Source organism: Arachis stenosperma, chromosome 2 (assembly GCF_014773155.1).
Source record: "Arachis stenosperma cultivar V10309 chromosome 2, arast.V10309.gnm1.PFL2, whole genome shotgun sequence".
Lineage (NCBI taxonomy): Eukaryota > Viridiplantae > Streptophyta > Magnoliopsida > Fabales > Fabaceae > Arachis > Arachis stenosperma.
Genome location: NC_080378.1, coordinates 11,213,845 through 11,235,835, shown reverse-complemented (window position 1 = coordinate 11,235,835; position 21,991 = coordinate 11,213,845). Strand labels below are relative to the sequence as shown.

Genomic DNA, 21,991 nt, shown 5'->3' with positions numbered 1-21,991 from the left:
ATTTTAAAATTATTTTTGACGCTTTAATTTTTTCTGCCGCGCCTGTGCACTATCCCTACAAACTTGCGTCCTCTGGGTCCTTCTATGTTGGTGAGCAATTCGAACTCCATATTTACAACCTGTATGTTAGATATTACAAAGCTTTTGGTTCACTTGTGGAAATATTATGATGAGAGAAAACCAAAGATGGGAGGTGAATGACAGTAAGAAGAGGTTAAGACAAAAAACACAATATTATCTTAACTTTTGACATGATAGAGAATATGAATGAAGCTCTGCAATAATCATTTTTACTAAATTATTTTGGAGATAAGGAGATGGATTGCAGGAGAAACATACAGGATAAAAAAGTTTAGATTGAAATTTTTGCCTGCCTCTACATGCATAGAATGAAGAACACTTTCTTATCATAGCGGTGGTATGGGGAACCGTTTTAAGAGTGGATAAAAACTTGATTTAAAGAAGAAATTTCGACTCAGTCAAAATGACGATGGACACTAATCAATGACAGGATTCAGATGGATCTAAATGGAGAAAAGTTTGATATTTATGTGAGGAAAACATGGTTGGATAAAAAGGTCATAGCTGATTTGAGAATGGTCAATGAAGAAGTTAGAAATGGTTTTGAAAGGTCAAGAAATACAAAAGAACACACAAAACCACGAGTAAAAGAGTATGACGTGAAGGATGAAGAGAAGATTCCCAAAGAACCAATGAAATGTGGAGACAATAAATGATATCTAGTTAAATACTACTCCACAGAGAAGTGGAGACTCAGAAAGATGGAGAGAAGTTCTTAGAGGTACAATACATGGAGAACTTAAACCTCTCTGAAGATTCAAATTGACCTATATATATTTTTAAGATAATATAGCTAGGAACACTAAAGAAGTGATTCAAGAAACCCAATTGGACTTGCAAGGAGGCACATGTTATGAAACAGATGGTGTGCGTGATAGAACAAGAAAATTGGCACAAGAAGAGAGAAGGATAACAAGTTGATCTCAACACCTCTATATCCACCTGGCTTCGTAGACACTATTAAAAAGACAGTGGCTCAGTCTTAGCTTGAACGGGCAAGACAAAAGGGAAGAAAGATCCACATAAAAAGAATTAGCAACAAAGGAGAGAGAAAAGGGGACAAATTAAAAAAATATATGCAAGATAAAAATAAAATAAGCAAAAAAACAGAACAAATTTAGCTATGATTTTTGTTGTAAATTTTGTTACTTGTGGAGTTTGCTGTAAAGATTAGCTACGAATTTTGTCGCAAATTGATTATTTGCGAAATTTTTTACAAAGGTGAGTGGTGATTTTTGTTGCAAATTTTGTTACTTGCAGAGTTTATTGCAAAAATTATGAATTTTGCTGTGGATGTATTATTTGTGAAAGTTGTTGCCACATGAACCTATGAATTTTGTTACGAATTTGGTACACGTGAAAGATTCGAAGTTAAATTTAAAATGAAATTTGACAAATTGTCTAATTTATCATGAAATTATCTACGAATTTTATAGGTTTTTCGCGACAAAATTCGCAAATAAATTACCTACAAATTTAAAAATTCGCAGCAATAGTTATCCATGAGCTCATATGCTGCAAATTGAATTTTGCAGTAAAAATCGCAGCAAACAAAATTATTTGCTAATTTCGATAAAAATTTGCAGAAAAATCCGTAGCTAATCAACTATTTTTAGTAGTGACGTAAGAATAAAAAAAAAGATAGTCACAAAAGCAAAAAAAACTAACTAAGAAAGAGCTAGAGAAAATTTGAAAAGTCTAAAGAATGAAATAAATTATGGGCATAAAAATAAAAATGATAATTATATAGAAGACATAGCAAAAAAAGCAATAAGACTTAGAGGATTGGATCCCAACTTATGATGTATTGTAGAGATGAGAATGCAATTTTAGAACAATTTCAGAGGACAATCATAAATGAAAGAAAAGCTCTAGAAAAAGTCAGCATAAAAATAAGCTAAGGTTCAGAGGAAGAAAAAGAACTAGTTTTAGTCAGGTTGATGATACTAACTTATTGCAATGATCTTGTTTTCTTTGTGGTTGAATTTTGGAAAGTATAGAAGAGTGGGTTGTATAATGGTGTGTGTAAAAATTCTTAATCCATAGTAGCAAAAAAAAGTGTCCAAACTTAGCAGACAGTATATTCCAGTGATAGTAATAGAAGAGTTTTAAGTGGAGAAAGTATAGAAGAGTCTTAGGTGGAGAAAGTATATTTGGGTGTTTGGTGGTCTTAAAAGAAAATATTATAAAATAAGAGTAAATTATACAAAAGTCCTCATCTTCTTCCTCTTCTCCCATCTTCTTCTTCTCACATTTTTTCCTCCATAGCCACTACCACCACGGCGCCACCACCATTTCTATTGTATTCACCTTCATGACGGTCCCGCCTCCGTATCCACCACCACCACCACCAGTCCCAACTCTAACCAACGGCGAGATAAAAGAACTGACACTCCTAAACACAGATCCCTTAACAGGAGTACACTGGTCAAAATCCAAGTTCATAGGCTTAACAACCATGGGAGAGGACACAGTTTTCCAAAAACCTCGTCTAAGGACAGAAGCGGAATTTTTATTTCTGTGTGAACCCCTCTCTCTTAAACCCATCAAAGGCTCAAGAGTGTCAACAAGAGGGTGTCTTCCAGGAAGCGGACGATGGGGTGAACGGGGTTCCAGCCTGTCAACGTAGATAAACTGGCCGAGCTGCATCTTGTTGCTCAAAACGAAGTCGTGTTGGTCAGAAGGGAGTGCAGCGTAGATGGAGTGCGAGGAATCGGACAGCTTGATGTAGAAGCCGTGTTTGGGGAAGAGGCTCTTCTCGTCAAGCTCCGCAGGGACTATGTCGGTTATTTGTAGGAGGGAGCTACGGTGTTCACTCGTCGGCTTTTCGCCTGTTTTCGGGCCTTCTAGAAGCTTCTGGAGGATTCCAGGTGCCAGGTGACGGCAGCTCCTTGTGGCGGTCGTGCTCCTCCTTTCAGCACTGTCACGGGCAAGAGGGGGTGATGGAAAAAAGATAAAATGAAAGGACAAAAATATAATTTTAAAATAGAAGTATTTATAAAAGGGTTAATGTTCAAATTCGTCCCTGAAAGATCACGCGATCTTCATTTTCGTCCCTGAATGATTTTTTTAATCAAATTAGTCCCTGAAAGATAAGCTGTTAGTCAAATTAGTCCTTCTGTTAATTGGATGATGACGTGTCACGTTAAGTGCCACGTGGCAGGTCAATGACTCACTTGACATATAAAAAAGTTTTTTATTAGTCAAAATAATCCTTGAAAGTTCAGATATAAGTCATTTTCATCCCTCAAATTTTAAAAATTAGTTAAACCAGTCCTTATATAATTTTTTTATTTTTTCTTCATAAAATTATCTCTCTCATTTAATTCTTCTCAAAATCTCTCTTATTCTAAAATATTTTTCTTACATTACTATATTTTGCTGGAATATATATATATATATATATATATATATATATACTCAAAATTGAAATGTATGTATTTATTAACCTAAACAAAGTTATATGCTCAAAATAAAAATTTATGTATGTTAACCTAAACAAAGTTATACAACTATTTTTTTTCTACTACATCTTTTTTTTCCATTACGATATTACTTATATATAGGATGTAATGGTAGTGATACTTAGAATCAAAATTCAAGAAGATCCAGAAATTTTGCTTCAATTCCAAACTTTACAAAATATTAAAAATTTGTTGGTTAATTATTATTATTATTATTATTATTATTATAAACGAATTGCTTCTTAAGCATAATACGTGCAAACATCATAATAAATTTTTGTGTGTATCATATGTTTGAGATAGGTTATATAATTTTTTTTAATTTCACAAATCAATGAGATAAAATGAAATAGGAAATAATATACCTATGCATAACACAGGCTATTCCACACTACTACATTATATAAATAGATATGCTTCGTATGGTATTAAAATATAATTCCTTTTGTTTTAAATGAAATATTTAAAAAATTATATTAGAATATTAAGATTCAAAAAGTGATTCCATAAACCAGTTTTTCAATTATTGAGTTTTACTATATAAATTAAATAATAATAAAAGTTATAATTTTAAAAAATTTAAAAGATTTAAAATTTAAAATAATTACTATATTATTTAGTAAAATTTAAAATATTAAATTTTTAAATATATAATCAACAATAATTTGATAAACTCATTTAAATAAAAAAATTCACATAAAAAATTATAATTTGAAAATGTAAAATTTTAAAATACAAATGACAAAATAACTTTATAAAAATTTAATTATTTTTATTATTTTATGTAAAGAGAATTTTGTTTATTAAGGTTTAAAAAATAATATTAAAATTAGTAGTATAAAAAAATATTATAAATTTAATATTATAAAAAAATTATATAAGGACTAGTTTGACTAATTTTTAAAATTTGAGGGATGAAAATGACTTACGTCTGGACTTTTAAGGACTATTTTGACTAATAAAAAACTTTTTTATATGTCAAGTGACACGTGACAACTGACCTGTCACGTGGCGTGCCACGTGTTACTGACCTGCCACGGGGCGTGTCACGTCATCATGCCACGTGGCACTTAACGTGACACGTCATCATCCAATTGACGGAAGGACTAATTTGACTAACAGCTTATCTTTCAGGGACTAATTTGATTAAAAAATCATTTGGGGACGAAAATGAACATCGCATGATCTTTCAGGGACAAATTTGAACATTAACCCATTTATAAAAATATTTAAATATATATAATTATTATATTATTAATAAAAATTTTAAATCTGAGCCATTGATTTAAAAATTTAATGACCATAATTTATAGAGAATCTTGGATCATAAAGATCTTGAAAATACTTTTTTCACTGAAAAAAGCTCAATATTTCTTGGATGTTGTTAATATGTTTGAGAGAGTTGGGTGTTTGATATTTGGTTGTCTTCTTAGCTAAGCCATTTAGATATTGTTGCTTTGAAAAACTATTATCCAAGTTTTAGTTTTAGTATTGGGAGTTACTATATTTTGCCTGTGATTCAAGTTGGAAATAGATTTTTATGGTATTTTGTAGGTACTTGTTGCTTATTTTTCTCCAAGTAAGATTAAGAGTCTTGAATCAATTATAAAAAAAAATTAGAGAAAAAGTAAAACAAAATAAACATTATATTTTTTAAACTAAAAAAAAAATATAGGCGCAAAAACTATATTTTACATTTTTTTATTAATTTAAAATCATGATATCATGCACTCTAATAATTATATTGAAATAGATTATCAAGATACTCATCATCTCTATACTCGTAGCTAATACATCAAATTTTATCTAACAATCACATTTTTTAAAAATAAAAAATATACATCGTTATTACATACAGAAGCACATTTTATGCAAGAAAGGGATACACATGTTAAATTTTTATTGAAACATAGGATCAACTTTATGCATGAAAACTATCTTATGTAAAAATATATCTAGGTACCATTCTCAGCTTTATTTTCAGAGCATTCTCTTTTTTAGACTTCAATATAAACCACAGTTCTTCAATCATATCAAATTATTAGGGTATTCTAAAATAAGCACACCAATTATGTACTCATTAGATGCGCCATATTTATAGAGATTATTAAATTTTATTAGATAAAAATTAAAGGTTAATATAAAAGAAGAGTATTAATGGATTCTAATAAATACAATATCTTAATACATAAATAAATATTTTAAATGACAATATTTTAATACACAATATTTTAAATAGTAACAAAATTTTTTATTCTTAAATAATTAAATAAAAAACTTATAAATACAAAAATATGAATATTCTTTATTCAATATGACTATTTATTATGCAAGAAATTTTGATAACATTAAAAAATTATATTAAAATAAAATTTTAAACGGTAACATAAAAATATAAGATAAATTAAATTTTATTTTATATTACTTGACAAATAATTAAATTATTATATTTAAAATTTATTAACAAACTAATTTTGTTAAATATATTATTATATAATATGCCAATAAGTTATAACTCAAATGACATAGTCTCTCTATACTTATCTAAGAGGTCGCAGATTCGAGTCTCCATATCTTTGGTAAAAAAAAATTATTATACAATATAATTTTTCATCAAAATATTTCAAAAATATAATTTATTTAAAATATTATATATAATACATGAAAATATTAACCTTTTTATTTTTTCAATTTAAAAAAAATAGAATAAATAATATAATTTTAAATACATACCTATCACATTATATATTTACTTATATTAGTAAGACCTAAACTAATCAAACTTACGTAATTAAAAATATAAAACATAAAAAATTATTATGTAAAATTAATTATTATGCAAATTATTTTATAATATTAAAAATTATATTAAAATAATATTTTAAACTACAACATAAAAATATAAAATAATTATATTTTATTTTATATTACTTGATAAATAATTAGATTATTATATTCAATACTTATTAACTAACTATTTTTGTTATAAATATTATTATATAATATAATTTTTTATTAAATATTTGTCAAAATATAGTTTATTTAAAATATTATATATAATACATGAAAATATTTTTTTTAATTTTTTTAATAAAAACTGAATAAATAATATATATCAACTACATAGGTGTATTATATGTGTGTATATAATAGCAACTAATATAAGATTTGGTATATATTCTTTTATTCTTTAGCCTTTCTAATATATATGCTACCTTATGATTCTCTCCTCTATAGTTTTTCTTATTCATATTTATTTTGTGGAAATATTATGTAAATAATAATTTAAAATTATTTTTTAAATTTAACATTTATAATTTCATATATAAAATATTTAAAATTATATATTTATAATAAGATTATTTTTTATTTTTATTATTTCCAAGTATTTTTTATTATTTTAGTTAAATTTTTTATTTTCTAACTCGACCAGGTTTATATATATTTTTAGTTAAAATTTAATTATTTTATATTTTTAAGTTGTAGTTTAAAATATTATTTTAATATAATTTTTTAATATTATAAAATTTTTTTTGCATAATAATTAATTTTAATAAATAAAAATATTTATTTTTTGTAGTTATATGTTTTATATTTTTAATTACGTAAGTTTGATTAGTTTAAGTCTTACTAATATAAGTAAATATATAATGTGATAGTCATGTATTTAAAATTATATTATTTATTATGTTTTTTTTTAAATTGAAAAATGAAAAGGTTAATAGTTTCATATATTATATATAATATTTTAAATAAATTATATTTTCGAAATATTTTGATAAAAAATTGTATTATATAATAATATCTTTAACAAAATTAGTTAGTTAATAAATTTTGAATATAATAATATAATTATTTGTCAATTAATATAAAATAAAATTTTAATTATTTTATATTTTTATGTTACAATTTAAAATTTTATTTTAATATAAGTTTTTACTATTATAAAAAATTTTGCATAATAAATAATCTTATTAAATAAAGAATACTCATATTTTTGTATTTATATGTTTTTATTTAATTATTTAAGAATAAAAAATTTTGTTGTCATTTAAAGTATTGTGTATTAAAGTATTGTCATTTGAAACATTTATTTATGTATTAGGATATTTTGTATTTATTACAGTTCATCAATGCTCTTCTTTCATATTAGCCTTCGATTTTTATTTAATAAAATCTAATGGTCTATATAAGTATGGCATATCCAATAAACACATAATTGTTGTGCTCATTTTAGACATAGCCACAGTTCACTATCATACATAAAAATAAACTAGTTTTCTCAATAAATTACAAAGCATACAGTCATACACGCCTTATATCTAGTATGAAATACAAGATATAATTTTATTGATAGAACACACTTAGTTTATAGCTATGCCACTTAAAAGGCAATCACACACTTCTTCCTGCATAGTGATGATACAGGGAACTTATTCATATCATGCACACCACACTACTCAAACAGAAATGAATATTTGTTGCCATGATGGGATCCACTTATATCCTCTTAATTGCTGCAATTGGTGTCCCATAGAACCTTAAAAATAAAAGTTCATAAAACAATTGTGTTAGATATTGGTTGAAGTTAAAAAAATTATAGGTTGAAAAAAACAAACTCTTCAAAATTTGAGTTGAATGATTGTTACCATGTTACCCAAACTTATTAGAGTAAAACTTTCCTGTAGCAAAAAGAAATATGTAACTGCATCATTTTATTTATTTTCTCAAAATAAAATAAAAAACTTACCAACCATCCTTATTTATTTGTCCATTGCTCCTTGATTAGACTACTAGTTTTGCAAGGCTAACTGGTAAGTGGTAACAAATGCATTGAAAATAAGCTTCCCTTAGCAAGCAACAAATTTCCTGCAAGAATTTATATACAAGAGCTAGTTAACTCAAGTTACATTTACTATACCATTCTTTAATTTATTAAATTCTCACAAAGGACAAGAATTGGATAATAAAATGAGCAATATCAAAATTTATATAACCGAATATGGAGGGAGCAAATCAAATGACATTCCAAACAAAAACTTTTTCCATTGTTTTGGTGCATTACGTAACATGAAAAGTAAAAGATGATGCAAATTTAGCAGATAGAGGAACTAACTTACATGTTAAATTATAATTGTACTAATTAATTCATCAATGCTGCGTGGATCGTTTCTCAAATTGTTGACTGACTGCAGCATTTAGATTATCTTTCGAGCAACTCACTCCATCTATTTTCACTATGTTTAATTTAGGTGCTTCCACGTCACCGTGTGAGAAAGTTTTCATGATCTTGCATTGACTGATCTCAATGTACAAGTATGCTTGGAATTTCAGAGTTGACTTTCCCGTGAAAAAGCTTCCAAGTTTCGGGGATTCGCTTAGAGACAGATTCCAGAGGTATGAGAATGTGAGCTCACGTGGCTCGTCTGCCTCTGCTAATACTACTGTTTTCAATGACTCACATTTGGAAATCTTCATCTGTTTCAAACTTTTGAAGCTTTTGGCAGTTGAGAATGTGAACATGTACTCCAATCTGTTGCATTTAGTAACCTCGACTTTCTTTAGAGATGGGAAATTCAAAGTTGATGAGTTTTCGGTGAAAAGACTTTCAAGTTTTGGCAATTCACTAAGAGTCAGATATGTGAAGTCTGAGAATGTGAGATCTTCTTGTGATTTGTCCCCTTTTTGTGTTGCCAAAACAACTGTTTCCAATGACTCACATTTGGAAATCTCCATCTTAAACAAATGTTGCAAGTTTTTGGCAGTTGAGAATGTGAACAAATACTCCAATCTGTTGCATTCAGTAACCTCGACTTCCTTCAGAGATGGAAAATTCAAAGTTGACTTTCCTTTGTAGAAGCTCTCAAGTTTTGGTATCTGGCTAAGAGACAGTTTCTTAAGCTTTTCAAATATGATGACATCATGATCATCATCATGTGGTTGATAATCCACCATTAAACTTTCGAGTGCTTCACAGTTGGATATGTACAACTCTTCAAGTTGAACAAGACATTTGGCGGCTGAAGAAGTAAACAAATACTTCAAAGATGCACAACCCTCAACTTTCAGCCATGTGAGATTAGAGGAGGCCACCCAGGTGTGCTGTAACCCATTGGATTCAAGCTTGTGCAGATTCCACAGTCTCAATTTGCTAATAAGCAGTTGTGACTGTGAATGAATAATCTCAGGCTTTTGTGAGGGGAATATTTCTTTGAAAGCACTGTCAGCCACTCCAAGCATCAGAAGATTGGAAAGTGGAACCTTTGGAAAGAAATCAAAGACAGATGCGGCATCTGAGTCATGAATATCATTAAAGCCTTGCAATGTCAGATATTTTATGTTTTGGGGGTCCAAATGAAGCAGTTCATTGTCAAGCATCATCACACCTGCCTTGTCTATTGACAGTCGCTTTAAGTGAGGGGTAACAACCTGCTCCATTGGATTCAAATTTAGGAAGAAGGACAACACACCATCATCATGACATGACAATATAATTTACCTTCTCCGTTTTTTAAATGTTGCAAAATGCGTAAAGTATTCCAAATAAAATAAAATAAATGAAGCATGCAGAAGCTTATAAGTTAAACATGTGTTATAGAAATTACTCTTCTTGATGATGAAGATAACATGTGATAAAAGATTATTTTACTCGATCAATATAGTTTTTCTTATAAATAAAAAAAGATTTCACATGACAATTGAATTTAAAAATATTTTAAATAAAAAAAGATCAATTTGTTCAACGGTAAATAACAAATTTAATAAAGAATTTGGCACTTTTTTTTTAGTTATAAAAAGGTATTATTGTGACAAAGTCTATTGCAAAATAGTTGAATATTTTTTTAAATAAAATATTAACTTACTATTTTTAGTCTCTTTGTTTAAGATTTATAAATACTCTTAATTCAATCCTAAACTCAAAATAAGAATCAATTCTTTTGAGTTCATTGCCAAACTAAAATTTATTGCAGATAATTTCAAAAATATTATTTGACATTATACTTGAAACATACGAGAATGACAAATCAATGGAGTTAACTTTTCTCAATAAGCTTATTTGCAAAAGAAAGGCAGAAGTATTAATTTCTTTAAGTAATATCATAAAAGAATTAAAATAAGTTTAGTATTGTATATTTTTTTTAAGACTAAATATTTTTTTGACAAAAAAAAAAACTAATGAATTTTTGAAACGAAAAAAATATCTAACATTATTACGTATAACAGGTTATTAATATAAATCGATATATGCATATGCAATTTTGTATGTTCAGCATGCAATTTTTAAATTGACTCTTAGATGTGCATCTAAGCTATTACCACGTATACAAGCAAAAGATCAGAAATGGCAAAAGCTGATCGTATTTTCTATTGGTGGGTAGCTTCTCATATTAGATACATGCATTTGCCTCATTATGAATGATTTAAAAGACTTGGATTGGTCCGCCAGAGATATATTAAGTTATTAACAAACAAAAAATAAGAATAAACATATCATATATAAACCTAACAAGATTAGAAACTTAGGAATATTTTTAAGGCAGGAGCTTTCATACCTCTACAGTGGAATCTATTGCAAATTTACACTGAGAAATATCCAACTCTCTTAACTTGGGCAAATTTAGAATTTGCATTCCAGCATAAATGTATGTAAGATTTGGCAAATTGTGCAGAGTCAATGAGGTTAGCTTAGGGAACATAATAAGCTCCTTATTTATTTCTTCATTGTCTGCTTCATCTTTTGTAACAATTTCAACCAATTCCTCACAGTTTTTTACATCTATCTTTTTCATGTTAGACATGGCCAATGATGCTGGCAGCAAGCTTGTGAGGCTTTTACATCCATTCACAACCACTTCCTTCAGACATGGAAAGCTGAGACTACTTCTTTTAGGATTCTTGTTCCAAATATGGCTTAGAGTTGGAAGTTTCTCCAAAGTCAATTTCTTTAAAGGAATAACAATATCTGCTGGTGTATTTTTGACTTCAAATATGGCCTCAACAGAATTGCATCCCCGCACCTCCAACACTTGTAATCTTCTCAGGAAGGGAAGTAAATGAGAAGGTAGTATTGCGGTTGTAAAGAATTCATCACACCCTTCCACCACCAAACGTTCCAAATTAAAACTAGAGGAGTAGGACTTAGCTGGGATATGCACTTTACCAAGCCATAAATCTTTCAGCTCCCGATGATTTCCAAGAACAAGATGTTTCTAAGTTTTGTTATGTCAGGAAAGTATATATAATAAAAAAGATTAATTAGAACTTTAAACATTTCAAATTTTCTATCAGAAATAATAATAGTGATGAATATAATTAATTACAGAAAGAATAATAAATAGATTTTGAGTTTTTTAATTGAAAAAACTACTAAACATCTTATCAAATTTAATGGGCAACATACAAATTCATTTGCCCATAGGCGATAGTTTGAAATTGATATAAAAAATCTATGTATCACTTGTTTATAAAGGTTTAGATATGGTTAGCATAATTTACTTTCTAATCATTTTATAAATAGATATTTGGAATTTTATATTTACCCACATTGATCATTTTGTCAAAATTATATTAATTAATTATATCTCTTCTGGCGTGACCATAAAACAACTCTAACAAAAAAATAATATATTGCCAATTTTCATTTCATTTCCAAAATTTATATCAATATATAATAAAAGGATATATGATCAATTTCTTAACTGGTGAATTTTGTACTCAGATCTTAGTATGTTTAACGTAATTTTAGAGACATTTATAGCCACTTATGTTAATTTATATTATAAAAAAGCAGTTCCAACATATATATATATAAAATAGTTGTAATTGCATAAATCAAATGCAATGTTAAAAACATATAAAAATTTATCTTCGTCGATTTTAATAAATTATACTCGATGCATCCTTTTTATATATTACTCTAAATAAATGCATTTATTGATTAATAAAAATATAACTGATGATAATTTAATGGCGTTTAGAAAATGAGAGTGATATCATGGAAAAAAATTTGAAGTGGTGAAAAAAAGGAAATAAATAGATTATAAGCAGATGCGTCATATATTTATTTTTGTATACTTGTACAAAAATAAAAAAATAAAAAACATATATTAGCCTAGAAAGTTAAAAGTAAGTAGAGTAGATATTATGGAACAAAAATTTAAATAAAAATAATTATCTAAATAAAAAAAAATGAATATAATCTAATAATGCTTAAAATATTTTTCTATTAATATGGATCCAAATTGAAAATTTGTTAAAGGTATTTTCATCATACATCACCTGTTAATAATTATAGTATTTTAGTTACATTATTCTATTTTTTTATTCTGGTATCCAACACCTCAAATTAAAAATGTTTATATATTTCTTTTATATTGAAAAATAATAATTTTTTTAGTTGAATATTTGAGATATGCTATCAAAAAATATTGTAGAGTAATATGATATAGAAGAGTGATGTTAGGTTATTAGGAAATCTAAACTCAATCTAAAAAAATTACTAAATAACATTTAATTAGTAAAAAAGAAAGAAAGAAAGTAGTTGAGTAATTCTAAATGAACTTATTAATGAAGAATTTAGTTATATATTAGGATAGAAAAATGAGAATGAAAAATGGTATGAAACAAATTAAAATAAAAGAAAGAAAAAGTTAAAGTAATTAATAATAAAGTAACAATAGAATATGTATATACACTTATATACTATAATGTAATCTGATCTCTTTGTTTTACGATAATTTCAAAATAAAAGGAATGCATATTAATATTAAATCTTAATAACGTTTAAAATTATATTATTAAATAAAAGTACTCTTAAATAATTGAATATACAAAAATTATATTTTATTCTTTATTTCTAAATCTTTCTCACAATATATTTTTATAAATATTAAATTCTATTGGAAAATTTTATTCAATGGCATATCACAAAAATATCAAATATTCATTCACTAAACAAAAAAATTAGTAAATCTTAAATTTGGTTGAAGAGTTTCTTTTTATGCCACTTACCACCTTCTTTTATTTTGGTAATTTCACACCTCAACCTTTCCCTTACTATCCTCATTTCCTCATGTTTGTCTTTTTATTTATATTTAAAATTTTTATTTTATTAATAAATTTCTTTGACATCACCTACCTACCTCACCCATTTCACTACTCTTGTATAGGCCTTTTTTATATTTTACATTAGATAAATTTATAAGTAATAGATATATAATAGATTAATTAGGATTAAGTTAAATTAGTTGAGCGTGGTAAATAATTCTAACTAAATTTATATTGTATATAAACAAAGTGACTTTTATTAAGACAAATATTAAAATTAGTTTGAAAGTCATTATTCAAAGAAAACATATTTTATTTTTAACCTATTATTTATTTATATGTGTTATTATTTTTTAATTAATTTACATTTAACATACATTGAGAAATAGGAATAGCCATACAAACTTATATAGTGGCGCCAAGTCATACTTAATTATATTATATGTGTACAAAACATTTAGCTAGGAAAGATAACATCATGAAAAGTAATAATTTTCTATAGACAAAATGAAAATGGAAAATTAGTGCAAAATATATATTGTTTAACATCACTATATAGTCGTATAAGATTGTCTTACGGATTAAAAAAGAAAACCATATGCATAAGTTTTTTTTAAAAAGTTATATATCTTTGTCCCATTATTATTATTGTTGTTGTTGAAGCAATGGTTATTGGCTAGACTTGGAAAGAAAACAAAACTAGAATTAAAAAAAAAAAAAGAAACTTTGATGGAAATAAATTCAAAAGTTTTTACCTGTTGTAGAAACTGGCATACAACAGCTACGTTTAGATTATGGAGGAACAATCTTTCAGCTTCATAAGAGGAGTAAAATACTTGAAATAATGGTGGTTTCACATTTATTTCTGTTTGAGAGAAAATTTTCATCTTGGAGCAGCGTAGTATGTCCAGCCGAATCAAAGAGGGGAACTGCAGTGTGGCATTCCCTGAATAAAAGCATTCCAGTCTTCCCAAATGATTAAGAGTTATCCTGTGTAGGCGCTTAAATTCAATAATGTCTTCCGTCCCACTTTCTTCTTCTTTTCCCACTATTTCTTTCAATGAGTTACAGTATTCAACTTTCAACTCCTCAAGGTGTATTAGCATTTTTGCTGCTGAGGATGTCAATAAACATTCCAATCCATGACAAGAAAATATATGCAATTCTTTCAGATTGGAGTATGAATGTAGTACTAATACTCTTGTCCATTTTGGACAACGAGAAACCTCCAATAGCCGCAGCTTTAACAAGTACCCTATCCCACTAATGGAGCTCAGCTCATGTAGTGACTCCAACTTCAATTCTTTCAAGTGAAGCATCCTCTCACCCGCTTCTTTGGGAACATTGATGGTTTTGCAATGTTTGTTCCCATGTATATGAATAGTCTCTAATTTGGGAAGCATCTTGTCATCAGCAAATATCTCAAATGGTGAAGTAGAGTTCTCTTCATCATCATTGTAACCAGAGTACGAATAAAGTTCATTTAAATACAACTTCTCCACCTTGGAAAAACCGCCCTATTAATGAATTAAGGCAATGCAAATGATGATAAGAAACAAAATATATAAGAGAAGAAAAAGTGTATATAGACCCTATGCACTTGCTTATTACCTCCGGATATTTTTGTTGTTGCTTCGGATACAGCTTCAGCTGCTTTAACTCGGGGCACTCCAGACTCAATCTTCCAGACTTAAAGTCACTTAGTTGTGGCAAGTTTGATAGTATCAGTGTGGTTAAACGAGGAAACTTAAACGTTTCTGATCCTCCCACGTCTTTACCAACAATTTCTTGCAACTCAGCACAATAGCTTACATGGAGTTCCTGGAGCTTTTTAAGATCTCTGGCCAAGACAGTAGGAAACACACTTGTCAGTTTACTACAACCATAGATAGTGACCTGCTGCAGATTTTGAAAGCCTAGAAGAATTTCTCCTTTGTCATATTGCCACACACTCTTTAGACTTGGTAGATGATATAAAGTTAGCTTCTTCAGTTGGAATGATAATTCCCAGCTCTTAGTGTCATCCATCTCAAAAATGCTTTCTATGCTCTTGCATTCCAGCACTTGAAGTTCTTGTAAGCTCTTCAAACAACAGAGGACATTTGACGGAATTGCATGCGTATTAGATGTATCCCAGTCACATAGCGTCAGAGTTTTTAAACCGGAAAACCAATCTTTTCGGGGACCTTCTTTACTTCGCCAGATTGGTTTTAGAAGATCTTTATCAAAATCCAAATCCAACTTATTCATGCCTTCAAAAAATTTCTGTGAATAATGGAAAATAAGTTATCACAATTACAATTTATTTCATGCAAACCAAATGCATGACTATTCATGGAAAAGTTTTTCCTATTAGCTTAAGTCAAATAGCTAGAGATATAAGTGCAACCAACCACCAACATAAAATGCAACTCGAAAGTTTACTAGAACAAAAAAAAAAATAAATTGAAGTATACTTGTTACATTATTTGAATATTTCATTTAATAATGAGCTGCCTAAATAAAAATGTTAATTATAAGGTCTTGTCCAAATAATTCAAATAAAGTTATGTTCGAATAAAATAAAATAAGTTACAGAATAAAATAAAATGAAATAATATATATGTCTTAATTATTAATTAAATGAGAAAATGAAAAGGAACCACTAATAAAAAAAATGAAATTTCATAAAAGACTTACCTTATTTTCAAATATGTGTCTTATTGTAGATCCTATATTGTCTTCATGCCAGCACCATCTCTTCTTCTCTTTGTCATGCACATAATATATCTTTTGCAAATTTGGCCCACAATCCACTTCATTTGCAGAGAAAACTTCCATTTTGGGGCATGCACTCACAATAAAATTCTCGAATGATGGGAATTTAAAGGCAACATTCTTGGAGCTGCAGAAACTATTAAGTCTCACCAATGACACAAGCTCAAGAGTTATCAATTGTTTGAAAATGATGGAAACATCTGTGACTACATTTTCTTTTTCTTCCTGTCCTTGTGTTTTCTCTGTAACAATTTCCTCTAGATTTTTACAATTGATTACCTTCATGGTTTTGAGTTGACCCAAACTTTTGGCAGTTGATGGTGACATCACATATTTTAAATTCCAACAGCCAACCAATTCTAGAATTGTCAAGTGAGCGAGAGACACAGACGAAGGTGCTATGGTGTGCAAGCTTGAACAATTGTTTACAACCAATGACTCTATCTTTTGAAGAACTGCATCTTGCTCAAAGCAAATCTTCCAAAGATAAGACATGTTTGTTAATGTCAAGCTTTTCAATTTTGGCACAACCCCAATAGCGGGCCTTCTTGTTCCACCAGGCTTCAATTCTTCAAAGTCACAATCATCCAAGTGTAAGCTCTTGAGGTTAGGGTTGCAATGAAGGAAAGAATATATAATATTAGAATTGTTCAGTCGAGACAACTGAAGCTCTTCTAAGCTATCCCTTCTGTAGTCATAGTCCATTGATGACCCCACTAGATGTCGTGAGTCAATATGCATGGACTTTAACTTGTTATTGATTTCCTATATCAAATAAATCATGAAAATTAATAAATTATATATAGTAGAATTTAAATATGTGAAAATATATTTATATACAATATTGTCATTGACTGTTCTATTTTAATTAATTTGTTTAATTTTTCTTATGCCATAAACTTTCTTGTTTCTTCCATTTTCCTACTAGTAAGCTAGAATTTATGCAAAGTTAAAAGACTTGCTAGTATTACCTCCTTTACTTTTACTTCTCCAGTTTTAGAATTTTCTGGAAAAAGAACATTCTTTATTTCTGCATGTGATGAGGTTTCTTCAAATAGTTCCAACAAGTCACAACTTTTAATAGATAGGTCTTTTAATGTTGGACAACTTAATTCATAAGCTCCTGATGAATAGAAACTCTTGAATTTTGATAATCCAGAAAACTTGACGGTAGTCAATTTAGGAAACTCAAATTGAATAGGACTACTTGAGTTGATGACAGCATCTTTTCCCTTGCCGACTATTTCCCTCAATTGGTAGCAATCTGATACCACAAAGCTTTCAAGGCTTTCAATTTTTATTTCAACATTCTTGACTACAGAAACTGAAAATATGTTTTCCAACCTTCCACAACGATGCACCCATATCTTTTGCAATTTGAGATCACTCCAGTTTACTTCTTTCTTCCATTTGAATACATTCTCCAGTTTCGGGAGTGCTTCTAAATGAATATCTTGCAACTTAATGTTATGCATAGCATCTTGTCTTTTATCATCATCATCAGCTTCCTCAAATATAACTTTGATTGACGCGCAGTTCGTAACCCTCAAGCAACTTAAACTAGCCAATCTTCGAGCCATATTATGAGGAATTACATTGACCAATTCATCACACTTATCAATGATCAGAGTGTTCAGCTTGCCATAGGAATTTTCAGGAGCTTCATCAGAATTCCATATCTTACACAAACTCTTGATGCTACTCAGCTTCACAGTCTTCAAGTTTGGAAAAATGCCATCCTGCTTTTGGTTGACATACAATATAGCAAGCTAATCAAAATGGGTGATTGAATGAAGCGGTATAGAAATTCATGTGAAGGTGCATGGGTGTATATAAAAAGTTAAATAAGGAATATGAATGTGAATGGATGAAGAGATAAGTATATATGCAGCAAAGGAAGGAGAACTAAAAGCCCTGTTCCTTCTTTTACATTTGTAATAAAGGAAGCACAAGATTCAGAGCGGCTTATGAGCAATAGCATTAGGCTTCAGGATCTTCTAAAACATGACATTTTTTTTTGAATGTCAAATGTTCACCAACTATCGAAAATGAGATCACTTATTCTATATTTTTTAATGTTTAAGAGTGTAACAGAAATCTTTTTATAGCTAAATAAAAAGCCAGAAAAGTTGAATTTGTTACGAAATATTTAAATGTTAATTTTATTAAAAGGAGGTTAAAGTATCGACAAAATTTATTGTTTTTGGCCAGTAATTAATCAATAATTTTAAAAATATAGATTAAAAATATATTATTAAATTATTGTTAGACTAAAAAAATTAGATTAATAATTAAAAGTGCTAATAAAAATAATAAATTTTGCTAATTCTTATATTTTTTTGTTTTATTATTAGTTAGAATTTGATTAAATTAGATAGAATTAACTATAAATCGATTTTAAATTTGTTATTTGATTTGATTCATATTTGAGCATAAAGAACTCTTTGGTATTCTTTATATATGACATATACCATTATGACTTTCAATAATAAAATAATTTTTCATTCCCTTCTTCTACCTATTATTATTATTATTATATTCTACAATTACAATGTTATATATTTTAGGAGTGCCATCGTCAATCATTTACCGACAATATGTATGAGAAGGAATATTATTTCTCTGCATATATAAAAAAAGAGTGCTGTAGGTTCTCATACTAAAATTTATCCATTTAAAACATATAAAATTTCATATCAAATTTTTTATAATAAATTTAAATTATTTTTTCTTGTTAATAATATTATACATCAGCAATTTAACAACTTAACAAAAGATAAAAATCATCAAATTATTTGTTAGTAAAAGATTTTGAAACAATAATAAAAAAATCTTACTTATTATTATTATTCAGTTAAAACATAAATTACTTATTAAATACAATAAATATATATTAAAAATGTCATTATAATAATTAGAAATATTGATATTCTATAATTTATACATGCTAAGAATTTTACAATTTTATTATTATACTATTTGATCTACTTATATATACTACATAAGACTTATATTATCTTTTATTTTTTCTCTCATACTAATTGGTAAAAATTTTTTCAAGTAAATTCAAATTTAGCACATCTCTTTATTAGATGCATTTAAATATATTATGATTATAAAGTTAGTTCATAACTTTAATTTATATTATATTTTTAATATTTTTTGTTTTTATTCATTTTTTTTTAACTCAAGTAAGTTCAAATTTAGTACATCTTTTTACCAGTTATTATATATTAAAATATATTATGATTATAAAGTTAGTTCATAATTTTATATTATATTTTTAATATTTTAAAATTTTTTTAATTATTTATAAGCCAAAAAACACCATATAAAAAGTTAAAGTATAATAATTAAAACAAATGTAAAAATAGAAGCAACAAGTGAAGACATAACTTTGTATAACTCTAATATAGAAGGCTTATATTTTTTTAAAAAAATAAATAAATTCAAATTATTAAAATAACAATTTATATTTTAATTTATATTACATTTTAGTTGAATAATTATATGAAATTATATATAAATAATCAAATAAATATTCTGTAAAATATTTTTAATATAAAACACTTTAAATTTAACATTAATTTAGATATATTATCTAATCAATTTCTAAATAATATAACACTTATTAAAAGTATATAGTATAATTAATATATCTCTCTGCATATTGTATAAATTTCACTCTAGTTATTTTTATGTGTGTACGTAATTATGTATAATTTAATCTTTAAATATTCTTTGTTAAGTAAGGTGTATTGTACTTTTTTTCAATTAAATAAATTTTAATTCTTTATTTATTATATTTTATATTAATAACTAAAATTTGGAGTTTATAAATTTTAGGTTTAGAATTTAAAATTTAAAATTTAAATTTAAAATTTAAAATTTAGAATTTAGAATTTAGAATCTAGAATTAATAATTTAGGATTTAAAATTTAAAGGGTGCTGCAGTCCTACTAACTCTTTCGGCAGCGCATTAACACTTGCTGTAGGTATATAGAATTAGAATAAATAATGATGGGTGAAAATTTAAACAATTCTTATATATAATTGAATAACTCTTCATCATGGTAGTTTTTTCTTTTTTAAAAATCTAAGTATTGAATAAAAATTTATATATCCTATAAATTATGTCTACAAAATTGTAAGTGGACTGAAAACTACTTGATAACGTATATATCTAAAATTAATGTAATATATGTTCAAAGTGCATATAAATTAAAATTGCTTGCATATTGATCGCATGTTTATTATCTCCAATTTTAGTAAACTTTATTATAATTAATCTTTATTATCAAAGCCATTCAAATTAAATAGTTTGGATATATATGTGTGTGATAGAGAGATGGTGGAGACAAGCTAAAAAAGGTTCATCTCTAAGTCTTCATCTTTTCATACTAATTTTAGAACTGAACATTAAGGGTGGAAACAAGCTAAGTAAGGTTAGATCAGGCCTAATTTGCCATGTAAGTTTGTTAGATTGGCTAAAGGCTATTTAATAAATACTAAGTTTATTATAAGATGAAATATGCTAAAAGGTATGATGATTAAATAGTAAAAATAAATAAATAAAATCAAAGGCATTAAAATATAAAAAAAATATATATAATTGTATGTCTTTACATAAAATTAATAGTTAAAAATTATTAAGAGAAAATCTAGGAGACCAGCACTTTATTAAAATCTGGTCCGCACTTAACCATCAAAAGAAAAGTGATTAATTCTACACCATTAGATGAAATCTCACATCATTAAAAATACTAGTAATAACTAATTAATGGTTATAAATCACAAAACTTACTGTCCCTAACACTCTTCAATTATTAAATAACAATTTAGTTAAATATAATAAATCGAATAATCTAATAGTTTTAATTATGCTTTATAAGAAAACAACTATATGTCTCTAACTTAAAATGTAAATAAATAATATATGGATATATGGATCTAATAAATAAGAGAAATACTACGTGTCTACCGAAATCAGCCAATAAAATCAGTTACTAATATAAAATACATGTTAGAATATAAATATATATTGAAAATAAATTAAACCACACATATATTTATACACAAATACATTAGTGGCTGATTTTAATATACAAATAGCATTTTTGAATAAATAATATGTCATGTAATAAATAGATTAAAACCAATAATCTATAATTTTCTTTAGAAGCACTTAGAAATTTTTTTTATCAAGAACTAATTAATTAAAAAAATCTAATGCAATTTGAACGAATTAGTTACTTACCTTCTTCGTTTTAGCCTCTCCACCACCTTGATGTTGGGGAAAGATGTGGGTCATGTTACAATCAGTAACAAAAAGGCTTTGAAGATTCACCAAATGTCTAGCAATAGAGAAAGACCATAGGCATTTTAAATTCCAACACCCATTGACATCCAGGTGTATCAAGTTTTGAAAGGGAGAATAAGTTTGTTTGATAGTGTGGTACTTCTTGCCCAACTCTTTCAACTTTTGTAAAGGAGATTTGCTTTGATCCACAGTATGGCAAGTGGTCCATATTTGGTCACTCCATATGTGGTTGATTTCGAGCATACACAACTCAATTCTCTCCAGCTTCGGAACTTCTATCTGCAAAGCAATATGAATTTGATTTTCTCAAATTAATTTCCTT

At 27.2% G+C, this 21,991-nt stretch overlaps 1 protein-coding gene across 1 annotated transcript in view; it reads right to left on the bottom strand.

Moving 5' to 3' along the window:
• Positions 1-7,866: 7,866 nt before the first annotated feature.
• LOC130962545 (uncharacterized) overlaps positions 7,867-21,991 on the bottom strand; it is a 29,531-nt gene continuing 15,406 nt past the window's right edge. Inside the window, exons 6-14 of the mRNA XM_057888749.1 lie at positions 21,607-21,948; positions 17,321-18,088; positions 16,272-17,114; positions 15,204-15,857; positions 14,348-15,109; positions 11,099-11,755; positions 8,666-9,974; positions 8,296-8,414; positions 7,867-8,085 (exon numbers count right to left, since the gene is read on the bottom strand). Of these exons, the coding sequence (XP_057744732.1) occupies positions 8,697-9,974; positions 11,099-11,755; positions 14,348-15,109; positions 15,204-15,857; positions 16,272-17,114; positions 17,321-18,088; positions 21,607-21,948 (5,304 nt within the window). The 3' untranslated portion in view covers positions 7,867-8,085; positions 8,296-8,414; positions 8,666-8,696. The remainder of the gene's footprint in view (positions 8,086-8,295; positions 8,415-8,665; positions 9,975-11,098; positions 11,756-14,347; positions 15,110-15,203; positions 15,858-16,271; positions 17,115-17,320; positions 18,089-21,606; positions 21,949-21,991) is intronic.